Source organism: Ursus americanus, chromosome 5, assembly GCF_024610735.1.
Source record: "Ursus americanus isolate L20-20 chromosome 5, mUrsAme1.1.p, whole genome shotgun sequence".
Taxonomy (NCBI): domain Eukaryota; kingdom Metazoa; phylum Chordata; class Mammalia; order Carnivora; family Ursidae; genus Ursus; species Ursus americanus.
In genome coordinates this window covers 85,402,182-85,417,644 of record NC_142131.1, presented here as the reverse complement: position 1 = coordinate 85,417,644, position 15,463 = coordinate 85,402,182, and the positions used below count along the sequence as shown (strand labels likewise).

At 36.1% G+C, this 15,463-nt stretch overlaps 1 protein-coding gene across 1 annotated transcript; it reads right to left on the bottom strand.

Moving 5' to 3' along the window:
- Positions 1-5,806: 5,806 nt before the first annotated feature.
- LOC123791176 (olfactory receptor 2M5-like) lies at positions 5,807-6,718 on the bottom strand. The gene has a single exon (XM_045795815.2). The coding sequence runs from the start codon at positions 6,716-6,718 to the stop codon at positions 5,807-5,809; it is 912 nt and encodes a 303-aa protein (XP_045651771.2).
- Between the last annotated feature and the right edge of the window lie 8,745 nt (positions 6,719-15,463).

Sequence of the window (15,463 nt, the reverse complement as noted above, 5' to 3'; positions counted from 1 at the left end):
TGCAGCCTGGATAGTGGTCCACACAGGCCAGGAGAGTGTAACTAGCACAGAACCCATGGCAGGGGCCCACAGCATCCAGGTGCTCCTTCTCCCCAGGCCACTGCAGGAGATCTGTCAAGGAGCTGTGAAACGGAAGTAATGTGTCTTCTTTTTGGGTCCAGAGAATTAAGACTGCTGTTCTTCCAGTTTCCATGCCAAACTCTCAGAGCTGCCCTTGACTTCTCCATCTCTTTTCACAACCAATTCTTCAACAAATCCATGCTGGCTTACCTTTGAGGTATGTCAGAATTAGATCATATCTCCTTACCAGATATTGTTCCACCTCAGCTCAAATTTCCACCATTTCTCACTTGGAATATTACAATATTTTCCTAATCTGCCATAGATTACTTGCCCATGATGCTCTCTGACTGTGTCTTGTGCCACTACATCAACCACGCCAGCCTCATCAGCGTCACTTGAACATGCTGTGCCCGCTTCTCCCCTCAAACTCTTTCCTTTAACTCTTCATTTTTTGAACAAACTCTCTGAATGTACTGTTCCTTCTTTATTCATTAAGGTCTCTACTCAAATGCCCCCTTGACAGAGATGTCTTCCCTGACCATACTATATAAAAAGACATCCATCTCTATCTTTCTTCCCTCCTTCACTTTTCTTCATATCACTTATCAACATGTTACATATTGAATATTTATTGTTTCTAATGTTCCCCAACTAGAATGTAAGCTCCATGAAAGCACTGATTTTCTTTTTTTCCACTGCTTTAGCTCCAGTGCCTAAAACAGTACCTGCCATATAGTATATTCTAAAAAAAAAAAAAAAAAAAAAAAAAAAAATTATTGAACAAATGAGCAAACATGGTCTCTAATGTCATATCCACTGGAACATGCATGAAGAAACTCTGACGCTTTTCATACCTCAACAAAAAATCATTGAATTGTCACCACAGAAACACTGTCTTCTACCATGATTTTCTCTACTCAAACTTAGAGGTTAGTGAGGCATGCTCGAAAACTTTTGGAAAAAGCAAGACCTTGACCAATTGCTCATGTGCTATAGGTATTTTAGTTTTCAATATATTTCATATGAAAATTTGTATGCCTTTGACTTTTTTATGTGCAAGTTGTAGAGTTGGTGATTACAGACTAAATGCTCTAAATTATTTAAAAAATGTCTAGCTCATTTCTTGTGATGAGATGACTACCTTAGTTATTTTTATAACCAGCTGTCTCAAGTCAGAGAACCATCTGACAAGTGTCCCTCTTCAAATACCTGTTGTCCTTGTCTTCTCCAGTTTCATGCCCACTTTCCATTTGTAGCATCTCAGAGTCTCTGGGCACCTGAAATGGTGGTTATCTTGTCTCTTTCATAAAAGCTTCATTTTTCTACATCCTCTCCCCATGGAGTTCTAGTTTTCATCTTAAAGTAATTTATTCAGTTTCAAAATTTTATTTTCATAGTGTATTTATTAATGTGGTTGACTTCTTTAAATATTTTATTTACTTATTAGAGAGACAGAGAGAGAGAGAGAGAGAGGCACGAGCATGAGTGGCAAAAGGACAGAGGGAGAGGGAGAAGCAGGCTCCATTCTGAGCAGGGAGCCAGACATGGGGCTTGATCCAGGACTCTGGGATCATGACCTGAGCTAAAGGCAGAACTTAACCAAATGAGCTATCCAGGCACCCCAATATGGATGATTATTTTAAATATGCTGGGTGTTGTATTTAACTGATGAATCACTGAACATTATATCAAAAACGAATGAGGAACTATAACTTGGCTAATTGAATTTAAATTAAATACATAAAGAAACACAAATAAATAAAATATTTTTATACAAGACGTTTAGTTTGTTCTACAACAAAATATATGCATGTTGGAGAGCTGTTAAAGTAGAAGATGGACATTTAAAATTATGAATATGAGAATGGAAATAAGTGAAAGAACCAAAATTTAATTAGGATTGAATCATAATTCTTCTGAATGATCATGTACTTAATTATTTTATTTAATGATTTCCCTTAAACAATTAAGACATATTATGTAATGGTGCTCTTCCAACAAGAGGGTGTCACACACACATAGTCGAAAGTCCAAGATGAGTGCTTTCCCAATCCATCTGGAAAACACTTTGCTGTGAATTTCACAGGGTTAAAAGGTTCAACTCTATGAGTTACATATAAAAATAGAACTCTTTATTAAAACCTTCAAACATAAGTCACATGCTTTATGAGCACATATTAGTTAACAGAATCTCTTCAACTAGGACTATCTGCCCTCATTGAGCATTCTTCCCTTATTTCCCAGTGTTATCTTCTAAACACAGTCTTATCTGTGAAGTATTTTTGGAGTACCAGAGTGCTGTGGCACCACAAAATGGTGGTAACAGCTCATGCTAGTGTCCATTAAATGACAGTCCTCTTATTTGAGATGGCTTACAGATAATTTTTATTCTTCAGTGAAGTGGTATTTTGACTCAGTTTCAAGGATTCTTCAGCCATTCCTCTAGGAATTCTGAAGGGGCCATGTTTAATATTGTTGACACAGTTGAAATTTAACATAAAGATTATAAGTTTTCCAGAACTCAGCTTTGTATCTCTGTAATACAATGTCAATTGATGGCTTCTTTTTTTAAATAATAATATTTTATTATGTTATGTTAGTCACCACGTGTATCCTCAGTTTTTGATGTAGTGTTCCATGATTCATTATTTACATATAACACCCAGTGTATGATGCAATATGTGCCCTCTTAATAACCATCACTGACCTATACCAGTCCTCCACCCCCCTCCCCTCTGAAGCCCTCAGTTTGTTTCCAAGACTCCATAGTCTTTCATGGTTCATTCCCTCTTCTGTTTACTCCCCCTTCACTCTTCCCTTCCTTCTCCTACCAATATTCCTGCTATTTCTTATGTTTCATAAATGAGTGAAACCATATGATAATTGTCTTTCTCCACTTGACTTATTTCACTTAGCATAATCTCCTCCAGTCCCATCCATTTTGCTGCAACTGTTGGGTAATCATTCTTTCTGATGGCTGAGTAATAATCCATTGTATATATGGACCACATCTTCTTAATCCAGTCATATGTAGAAGAGCATCTTGGCTCCTTCCACAATTTAGCTATTGTGGATAATGCTGCTATGAACATTGGGGTGTCTATTGTCCTTCACTTCACTACGTCTGTATCATTGGGGCAAATACCCAGTAGTGCAATGGCTGGATCATAGAGTAGCTCTATTTTTAACTTTTTAAGGGACATCCACACTGTTTTTCAAAGTGGCTGTAACAACTTGCATTCACACCAACAGTGGAAGAGGGATCCCCTTTCTCCACATCTTCTCCAACATTTGTTGTTTCCTACCTTGTCAATTGCTGCCATTCTAAGTGGTGTAAGGTGGTATCTCAATGTGGTTTTGATTTGAATTTCTGTGATGGCTAATGATTTTGAACATTTTTTCATGTGTCTGTTAGCCATTTGTATGTCTTCATTGGAAAAGTGTCTGTTCATATTTTCTGCCCATTTTTTGATTTGATTATTTGTTTCTCATGTATTGAGTTTGAGAGTTCTTTGTAGATCTTGGATACTAGTCTCTTATCTGTAGTGTCATTTGCAAATATCTTTTCCATTCCACGGGCTGCCTCTTAGTTTTTTTGACTGTTTCCTTGGCTGTGCAGAAGCTTTTTATCTTGATGAAGTCCCACAAGTTCATTTTTTTCTTTTGTCTCTCTTGCCGTTGGAGATGTGTCATGAAAAAAGTTGCAGTGGCCAATGTCAAAGAGGTTGCAGCCTATGTTCTTCTCTAGGATTTTGATGGATTCTGGTCTCACATTGAGGTCTTTCATTCATTTGGAGTTTACCTTTGTATATGGTGTGAGAGAGTGGTCAAGTCTCATTCTTTTGCATATAGCTGTCCAATTTTCCCAGCACCATTTATTGAAGAGACTGTCTTTTTTCCACTAGATGTTTTTTCCTGCTTTGTCAAAGATTAGTTGCCTAAAGAGCCGAGGGTCCATTTCTGGGTTCTCTATTCTGTTCCGTTGTTCTATGTGTCTGGTTTTGTGCCATTACCATGCTGTCTTTGTGATCACAGCTTTGTAGTATAACTTGAAATCCGGTAATGTGATGCCCCCAGTTTTGATGGTTTCTGAAATATTTAAGGTGTGAGTTGTTAAGTTGTTAATCCTCCTTCTGAGTGTGTCCTATTCACTGGAAAACTTTTTTATGTTGCTTCAGTCATTTTTTTAAAGATTTTATTTATTTATTTATTTATTTATTTATTTATTTATCCCAGAGAGAGAGAGAGAGAGAGAGAGAAAGAGAGAGAGAGAGAGAGCAGGAGCAGGGAGCAGGATGTGGAGCTAAATCCTAGGACCCTGGGATCATGACCTGAGGTGATGGTAGACACTTATCCGAGTGAGCCACCTAAGCGCCCCTATTTCAGTCATTTTATTTTTTTTAAATAATTCTTTTCTTTAAAGATTTTACTTATTTATTGACTGAAAGAGACAGCCAGCGAGAGAAGGAACACAAGCAGATGGAGTGGGAGAGGAAGAAGCAGGTTCTCAGTGGAGCAGGGAGCCAGCCCAATGAGGGGCTTGATCCCAGGACTGGGATCGTGCCCTGAGCTGAAGGCAGACGTTTAATGATTGAGCCACCCAGGCACCCCTATTTCAGTCATTTTTTAAAAAAGGAAACGTGTAACAAGTTCCTAGTGTTCTAGTTATATAGTATATTTTCAATTTTTTTGAAATATATCAACACTTTGGAAATACCTATAATGCCTCCTGCTTTTAATTTTATTGTGTTATAAATATTTTCAATCATTCATATTTTATATCATGAATCGAGTTTTTTTTTCTTTTTTTTTTACTTTCTCTTTTCTCTGTGTGCTCAAATTTTTTTAATTATGAACTATTCCAAACATAAAGTTTATTTTCTACTATCAAAAAAGAGCATTAGTTTTTGCTGGCCACCTTGATCTGTTCTACTATATACATTACAAAGAGATCAGGAAACTTTAAGAGTGGGAAATTATTTTGCAAGGCAGATCTAGAAAATTAGGTCAATAATCAGATCAGTGGCTTACAACCCTTGGTAAACATGACAATCACTAAATGGCCTGCCAGTCAGATTCTTGAGCCCATTTTAACAGATTCTAATTCTGCTAATCTTAGATGGGCACAAAAGTGTTATATTTTGTGACATCAGCAAATGATTCTACTGCAAGTGATCAGAAAACCACTCTTTGGAAGCACTGAGATAAAGTGAAGACTATTTTTAGAGGAGTAAGAGGAATTAATAGTCCTGTTAGATACATAGAACAAAGCAACACTGCTAAATTTATCTGATTCCTGATTTATCATCATATCCATTAATTAATTTTGCAGGGAATTATCCTGAGGTCTCTATGTGCTTGGTATTTTTTTTTTCATTCTAGGGATGCAGACACTGACTTTTTTCATGGAATCAACATGAAACTTTTGGAAATGCTAAAATGCACATTACCATTTAATATGACTCATGAAGATAATTGATGTACACAGTTCCTTGTCCTTCATCAGCACATCATCAAGGTGATCAGCAATAAATTCTGATGGAGAAAGGAAAGGATACACTTTTTTTTTTCTGCAGATAAACTCAGTAAAGTGAGTAGACTTCCCCAGGATATTGAAGAGATTATTATTATTACTATTTTTTAACTGACAAAATGCCCCTTTCCTGGTGCATCTCTGTTTTGCCTATGGGTGACAGTGGGATTTCTGCCATTTACCTGGAGGACTGACACCTCCACCTCCCCATTACCTTTTCAGTGCACTTATAACTTCCTTATTCCTAAGACTGTAGGCAAGAGAGTTTAGGAGAGGAGTGAGGACAGTTCCAAACAGAAAAAGACCCTGATTCAACTTTGGAGTATTGGCAGAACCGGGTCTCATGTAGATGCATATACCTGGACCGAAATAGAGACCCACTACACAAAGATGAGAGGAGCAGGTGGCCAGAGCCTTGTTCCTGCCTTCTGGGGAGTTCATTCGGAGTACAGCAAGGAAGATGACAACATAGGAAGACAAGATGAGAGATAAGGGCAGCAGCAGAACAATGATGCTTGTTATCACCACTGCCTCCCAATAGACTGAGATATCCTCACAGACGATCCTAAGCCCAGTCATGACTTCACAGAAGAAGTGGGGAATCTCTCTGGGGCTACATATATTAAAATGCAAGGTAAAAGCAGTGTGGACTAGTGAAGTGAGTGCCCCTCCAGCCCAAGACATGGCAATCATCTGTAAGCAAACCCTAGGGTTGATAATGACTGGGTATCGGAGAGGATCACATATAGCCACATAACGATCAAAACACATGAAAGATATAAGGATGCATTCTGCAATGGCCACAGTCAAGGAGAAGAAAATTTGAGTCCCACAAGCCAGGAATGATATGCTCCGCCATCCAGAGAAGAAGTTGGCAGCCATCTTGGGGACAATGCTAGAGGTCAATGTTAAGTCCATCAAAGAGAGCTGACTGAGAAGGAAGTACATGGGGGTGTGGAGATGGGAATACAACCAAATGAGGAGGATCAGAAGAGTGTTGCCAGTGAAGGCGGCCATGTAGATCAGGAGAATGATGGAGACCATGGCTGTGATGTGCTTAAATTCAGGGAAGAATCCAAGGAGAATGAAATCTGTGGTTTCTGTCTCATTCCCACTCCTCATGGCTCTGTCTAATGATAACAAAATGAGAAGAGATTTATTAACAGTATCATAGAAATGAATCAGTTTCTTACTAAAGTTTAAGAACAATGGCAAATATAAAAATACTCACCCAGGATCACTTGAATCAGTTCTTACTATTTTTTTCTGAACTCCTTATCCATGATTTAATGTGCTTTTAGAAACCAGAGGGTACTTATTAAATGCATTCCATTAACTTTGTGTATTAAAGGCATTTTCATATATTAAAAGAAACTGGATAATAGTAGTTTTTATTTTGTTGTTGTTTACAATTAAAATATGACGAAGAGTTGATAAGTCACAATTTTCCACTGCACTTTGTCTAATTTTTTCACTATTTTACAAAATTATGCTATTTCCATTCTCATCCTTTTAGTGATTTCCATAGTAATATTTTTGAGGAAAAATTTACACTTATTTCCAGGTCAGATATTATAGGCTTCATTTGACTATGAAAAGAATTGCTAATTTATTTTATAGAAAGATTTCTTTTTATAATTTTAAAACATTTCTACTTTACTCAAGCCTTTTGGCTCTGGACATTATAATTTAAGGGAAAATTGATTATGCCTAAACATTGTGTTATGCACATTTATGATAATTTAAGCTTTTAATCTAATTAGCCTTATTTTCCATCCAGGCAAAACACTTACTGTATTTACATGGTCTATAGTAAATTCAGATTATCAATGAGGGAAGGGCGCCTGGGTGGCTCAGTCATTAAGCATCTGCCTTGGGCTCAGGGAGTGATCCCTGAGTTCTGGGATCAAGCCCTGTATCAGGCTCCTCCCCTGGGAGCTTGCTTCTTCCTCTCTCACTCCCCTGCTTGTGTTCCCTCTCTCCCTGGCTGTCTCTCTCCCTGTCAAATAAATAAATAAAATCTTAAAAAAAAAAAAAGAATAGTATGAATTTACAACAGCAAGAACCCTAAAAGATGGCATAGAAAGGAAACTTTCTGTCCCTATTGATAATCTTTTTTTTAAAGATTTTATTTATTTATTTGACACAGAGATAGAGAGAGAGACAGCGAGAGAGGGAACAGAAGCAGGGGGAGTGGGAGAGGAAGAAGCAGGCTCCCAGTGGAGCAGGGAATCAGATGCAGGGCTCAATCCCAGGACCCTGGGATCATGCCCGGAGCCGAAGGCAGACTCTTAACACCTGAGCCACCCAGGCACCCCTTAAATCATGTTTTAAAAGCCATCCTAAAAAATGGTAGTAAAATAAAATACTCCGATATCCTATTCTACTATGTTCTTGAGAAACTGTGACATTCATTTGTTCATGAAATTCTTGAAAATATCATTTTAAATTGTTAGGCTACTCTCCTCTCTGAAACCTGTGTGTACATGTATATGTGTTACAACATTAACAGTAAGATCCAAGTGTCTTTTGTTATTTACAGAAAGGACTAAAATAACCTGTTGCCTATGTCCACCTAGTACCTTCTCCTTAGAAACAACGTGTTCACATACTAGGTCATCCATTACTTTTCTAATATTTGTGCAGTTTGATTTCAACTCATAGTTCCCATGCAGATACTTGATTTTGATTTGATCACCAAAAAGAGTAATCACTTTTAAAGAAAATAGGATAACAAAAATATCCACATCTGCTCTCCCTTTGCTCACACTAAGAGCCTCAAACTTCTTGTGAAGAACTTGAAGACCTCTGTGGGTTGCCACTTCCAGAAATAAGCATATCCAGCTTTTATTTATTTCTATATTTTATAATTGTGTATCTTACATTGATCAAGTACTTTTTGATAATGGAGAACATTTTTTATTATGTTCTGTCAGCCACTGTTTAATACATCATTAGTTTTTGATGCAATGTTCCATGATTCATTAGTTACATATAACACCCAGTGCACATTACAACGCATATCCAGCTTCTATCACAGCATCCTATGTTGATCACCTTCAAACCAAGAGATCACATACTAGTCAGAAACTGCCTCCTGTCACTGTGTTTTTGATTGACTTGATGAGTTAGCCTGCTTTTAGATGTGGAGATAGTTTAATATAAAATTAATAATAATAATAATAAAACAATAATGGAAAAATTAGTCACCATGCATCTTACTCACTCCTACCTTAAAATGAGTCTTGGTGTAGTCAGTGGGTTGTCTATGCCTGAACTGGAGTCATCAGATGGTGAGAAACTGAGATTTCAGAATGTCCAGATATTTGAAAATTCTCTAACTTTTCAGAAAAGCAAACCAGGGCTCTGTGATTTAAGTGCTATGTTACACAATGTCCAATTTCTTGTTCAAGTGCTGTTTCCTGAGGCTTTTGGGTATCCCCAGGCTTGGCTAGGTTGTAAACTTTCCTTCCAAACTCTATTCATCACAGACTGGATTGAAACCTAAATTTCATCATTGTTTGTGTGGCTGTATGTTTTCATATATGTCTCACCCCTTAGACCATGAGATTTATGATGGAAGAGACTGTCTTTGCTAAGTTCTATCTTTTCTCTTTAGATCTAACATGTTGCTTTCAGTGAAAATATGAGTTACATACATAATCAGCTTAGGGCTGGAATCCAGGCCTTGAACACTGGATTTTGTGTTTGGACCAAACTAGATGCTTTTAGTACAAATAATCATTTTTCTACTGAAAGGTATTACTTTATTTTGACTTATGATCCCTTATGGGCTTCAAAGCAGTTTCCAGCATTTTATTCTGTTGGAATATAGGAAGGAGAGTCACCATTATTACGTCTACTTGATAAATGATATACGGAAAGAACCAGCTCATAGTCAAATAACATGTCCTATTCCGGGGTAAATGATCTGTTTACCAAGATTGAGCCTTACAAATACTATTGACAAATAACTATGTAGTTAGCATAAACAGATTTTCACTATCTAGGAAAACTGAGTTACTTCCTTTATCAAGATGCTTACCTTATAATTTGTGTTCAGCCATTGAAATCTCTTAGAAAGTGTAAAACATTCAAAATTCCTGCTGCCAATTAATGCTGAATATACTGTTAAAGAGGAAACATAAAGTATCTCAGTAGGAAAAAAAACAGGTAACTGAGTAGATCTTGATAGGTTTTCTCTCCTCAGCCTACCCAGTTGTGAGCAGGGCTGAGATCTTCCTAATTCCACAATGCCATAGGGTTTAGTAAGGAATTCTTGGACAAACCAAAGATAACAGCTTCATGACAGCCCCACCAGTTTCTCATTAAGGGCTAAGACACTCAAGTATGGCATCCTGGAGGGATCTTCTCCCCAGGATATAATTAGAGTTTTTCAAAACCAAAACTATCTACTAGTACATGCTCTGATTTTTTTTTTTCCTCAGTCAGCACCACTATCATTTTCCCAGAGGTCCAATTTAGAATTTTCTGTGCCTTTTCATCATTAATCGCTTACAACCACTAAGCAAGTTATAGATTTTTCCTTTCTAAGATCTCTTATTTTATCCTTCCTTTGTATTTCCAGAATTCACACTCTATATCTATATCCCTGTCCAGAATTATTCCCTTTACTTCATCTTTTTAGCTAAATTTTCCCTTTTCTTCAAAGTCAAATGTAAGTTTCACCTCCCCAGTAAAGTCTTCCTTTATGTCTACTGTGTATATCAACATATCTTTCCTAGTTAATTATGTCATCTTTCTTTTGGCCTATTATCTCTATTGTCCTGTTACTGATCTTTTAACACTCTCTAACAGTTAAAAATAAGATTTTAAGCCATGCAAAGCCTAGGGTTTTCCTTAGTGTTCCTTTTGTTTCCTATTCCTGTTAGATTATCTTAGTAGGCACTGATTTAACAATACTAATTAAATTAAATTTCATCAAGATCAACAAATGCTGTACTATATACTGGGAATTCAAAATGGAAAAAATAATAAATTCATGAAAGCTTTTTAAAATGGGGGAAAATGATTTATGAAGAAAGATATTATGGTATGGGAGAAAAGTATTGCAATAAAAGTAGGTAGATATTACTACAGCAACAAACAGACAAAGGGATTCGTTTGTCTAGCTGAAAGATTTGTAGGCAATCAAAGAATGGTCTCATGGGACTAGTAACATCTGAGTTGGGTCTGAAAGGACAAATAGGAATAAATGAAAATAAGGAATGATGGAAACTGTAGCATAAATAGCTGTATATGATGTCAAGGCAAATGGACTGACATGGCTTTTATGGGAAAAATTAGTCATCCATATTTCTTCTGGATACAGAAGCTGTGGGGATGGAGAGAAATGGTGTTGGGACATAGACAGAGGAAGGTCAAAATGTACAAGAAGTACAGGGGAGGGGAGAATGCTATAGGCAGTAAACCACTGTAACCCCAACCCTTACCCAGGGAAGAAGTTGCTATAATTAATATAGACAGTGTGAAATAAAGTAACAGTATTAGAATGAGCAACATGTTTAACTGGCCACATTCTTGAAGCCAGACTCAGCAAGGGCCCTGAAAAATTAAAAGAAAATGTGAGGATATTTTGTATTTGGAGATAATTCATTTATTTTCCACACTCATTAATTTCTCTTCCTTCACCCTACAGTCACCTTTGCTGTTGCTAATAATGGCCACATTTGAGTTCCAATCAAGTACTTTTGGCCATCAGATCCTATAAGGCTTCTTTTTATTAAGTTTTCCTCTTGCATATGGATGGAAATAGATCCTTGATTCAAAAGAATATCAAACTGGTTCATCAGACTAGATACTTTTAAAATATTGGTAGTATTTTAAAATAAACTTAAGTCAAGCAGAGAAAGACAATTATATGATTTCTCTCATCTATGGAACATAAGAACTAGGAAGATCAGTAGGGGAAGAAAGGGATAAAGAAAGGGGGGTAATCAGAAGGGGGAATGAAGCATGAGAGACTATGGACTATGAGAAACAAACTGAGGGCTTCAGCGGGGAGGGGGGTGGGGGAATGGGATAGACCGGTGATGGGTAGTAAGGAGGGCACGTATTGCATGGTGGACTGGGTGTTATACGCAACTAATGAATCATCGAACTTTACATCAGAAACCAGGGATGTACTATATGGTGACTAACATAATATAATAAAAAAACATTAAAATAAAAAAAAAGAAAAGAAAAGCAGATTTCTTTAAGAGCCAAATACTGAACGAAATAACGAAAAGTGCTGGATTACCCGCTGTGATTGCATGTTACAAACAAATGCTTTTGTGTGACAATAGGTGATAGTGTTCATAATATATGCTGGGGTTAAAAAAAATAATAAATAAATAAACTTAGTTTTTGAACAATTTCAGATTTATAGAACAGTTGACAAATAGTACAAAATTCCCTTAAATCCTTCATTCAGTTTTCTCTATTGCTAACATCATACATTATTATGGAACCAACATTGGTTCTTTCGTAAAACTAAGGAACCAATATCTGAACATTAATATTAACTAAATTCTATACTTTATTCAGATTTCACTCATTTTGCCAGCATGTCTCCTTAGACCCCTCTGGGCTGTGAGAGTCACTCAGTCTTTGTTTTTAATGACCTTGACAATTTTGAGGACTGCTGACAGATATTTTGTAGAATGTCCCTCAATCTGTTTGTGTCTGATGTTTTTCTCCTCATTAGACTAAGGTTATAGGTTTGGGGGAGGAATATTGCAGAGGTAAAGTGCCTTTATTGTCATGTCTTGTGAGGGGTACATGATGTCTACATGACTTGAGCCTACACTCAAGGTAGGAGGCAGTTTAATCTTTACCTTCTTGAGGGGTGGAGTACCTACACAAATTATCAGGAATTATCCTATGCAGGAACTTTTCTCCCCCTCCCTCCCTTTCTCCCTTCCTTTTTTTTTCTTTCCTTCTTTCCTTCTTTTTCACTCCTTTTTGTCAGTATGAAGTCACAGACTTTATACTTTGAAAAAATCAATCATATTTGTCACTCCCTCTGCTGAAAACACCACAAGTGGTATGTATAGTTCTCAAATACCTTTTTTAACTTTAAATTTTAAGATAAATGCTTACATGCAGTTATAAGAAATAACATTGAATGATCCCTTCTATGCTTCACACACTTTCCTCCAATTATAATCAGGAATTGATGTAATCCACTAACTTTATTCACATTTCACACATTTTTTATACGCAATTTTTTCACATGTGTAAATTTGTGTGACCACCAATACAGGCAAGATACAGAACGATTCCATCACGGGGACCCCTCATACTATTTTTTTACAGTAACAGCAATCTCATTTTTTTATGCCCCTTCCTTAGCCCTTGACCCACTAATCTGCTCTCCATCTCTGTAGTTTTGTTATTTTGATAATGTTGTATACATTGGATAATATATGTTGACCTTTTGATATTTGTTTTGTTTCTTGCAGTATAACTCCTGAATATATACAAGAGATGTATATAAGTTGTGCAATGTATCAATCACTCATTTTTTTTTATTGCTAAGTAGTATTTCATGCTATGGTTGTATCACACTTTAACTATTCACCTCTGGAAGGATACTTAGTTTATCTCTAGTTTTGGCCATATGACTAAATTCACTGTAAGTATGTATAGTTTGTGTGTGTGTGTGTGTGTGTGTGTGTGTGTGTGTGTGTGTGTGTAAACATAAGTATTCTCTAGATATGTGCTCAGGAGTAAAATTGTAGGATGGTATTTCCAGAATAATGCAATTGTGAGATAATATTTCCAGAATGGCTATATCATTTTATATTCCTAAAACACATGTAGGAGATATCTGAATTCTCTGCACCCTCTCCAGCTTTTGTTGTAACTATTGTTTCTTTTAGTTCTTCTGATAGGTGTGCAGGAATACCTTGTGATTTTAATTTGCATTTCTGTAATGGCTAATGATGTTGAACACCTTTTCATGTGTGTGTTTGCCATATATGTATCTTCTTCAGTAAAATTTCTGTTCGTGTCTTCTGTTTATTTTCTAATTAGATTATTACTATTGAATTAAACATCTGTTATATTTTGGTACAGTCCTTGGTTAGATAGGTAGTTTGCACATATTTCCTCCCAGGCTGTAACTTACCTTTTCACCCTCTTAAAAAGGTCTCTTCTATTGTGGTAAGAACACATAAGATCTACACTATCAACAAATTTCTACCTGCAGAATTCAGTGTTGTTAACTATAGACATACTGTTGTATAACAGATATCTAATTCATCTTGCATAACTGAAACTTTATACCTGTTGAAAAGCAACCCTATCCCCTGTGTTTGTCAACCACAACTCTGCTATCTGTTTCTATGAATTCGACAATTTTAGATACTGCATATAATTGGAATTATAAAATATTTGTTCTTCTGTTAGTGGATTATTTCACTTAGCATATGTCCTCCAGGTTCATACATGTGGTCACATATCAAAGAATTTCCTTAGTATTTAAAACTGAATAATATTCTAATGTATGTATATGCCACATTTTCTTTTTCTGTTCATCAGTTGAGAGACATTTAGGATCTTTCCACTTCTTAGCTACTGTGAATAATGCCACCTTTCATGATCACAAGAGTGTATATATTTCTACAAGACCCTAATGTTAAGTTTTTTGGATAAATACCCAGAAATGGGATGGTTAATCATATGGGAGTTATTTTTTTAAATTTTTTGAGGAATTTCCATAGTGTATTACATGACAATGCAACGTTTTGCATTTCAACCAACAGTTTCCAAGGGTTTCAACTTATTCAAATCCTCACCAAAACATTATTTTCTGTTGTTGTTATTTTGGATACTGGCCACCTTAACAGAGATGGAGTGGTATCTTGTGGTTTTGGTTTGCATTTACCCGATGTTTAGGGATGTTGCACATCTCTTCATATAATTGTTACTATGTCTTCTTGGAGATATATTTATTCAATCCCTTGGCCATCTTTTAATTGGGTTATTTGTGAAGTTTTTTATATTGAATGTGGACTGTTTTATATATTTGGATATTAATGTCTCCTCAGGTACATCATTTGAACATATTTTCTCCCACTCTGTAGTTTGCCCTTTACTCTGTTGATTGTTTCCTTTTGGTACAGAAGCTCTTATTTGATGTGCTCTTACTTGTCTATTATTTATTATTATTATTATTATTATTATTATTATTATTACTTATTCATACACAAGAAATAATTTCCAAGACAAATGTTATGAAGATTTTCCTTATGTTTTCTTCTAAGGATTTGATAGATTTGAGTCTTACAATTAAATCTTTTTTTTAAAAAGATTTTATTTATTTATTTAACACAGATAGAGACAGCCAGCGAGAGAGGGAACACAAGCAGGGGGAGTGGGAGAGGAAGAAGCAGGCTCATAGCAGAGGAGCCTGATGTGGGGCTTGATCCCAGAATGCCGGGATCATGCCCTGAGCCGAAGGCAGACGCTTAACCGCTGTGCCACCCAGGCGTCCCTACAATTAAATCTTTAATCCATCTTGAGTTGATTTTTGTGTATGATGTGAGATAAGGGTCTAATTTCACTCTTTTCCAGTTTTTACAAAACCATTTCTTGAAAACACTATTTCTACATTGTGTACTCTTGGTACTCTAGTTAAAGATGAGATGATTGTTTATGTGTGAGTATATTTATGGGCTGTATTGTGTTTCATTGGTCTATAGGTCTGTGTGGGTTTTTTGTTTGTTTGTTTTGTATTGTTTTGTTTGTTTTTTTAGTTTCGTTTTTTATTTTTTTATTTTCCCGGCGTATACCATAATTTTAAATTACTCTAGTTTTGTAATATAGTGCAAAATCAGAAAGTGTAAGTCTAGTCTTATT

Bases quoted from the DNA above. Each gene is read 5' to 3' on its own strand.
- LOC123791176 (XM_045795815.2), bottom strand. From the start codon at position 6,718: ATGAGGAGTGGGAATGAGACAGAAACCACAGATTTCATTCTCCTTGGA.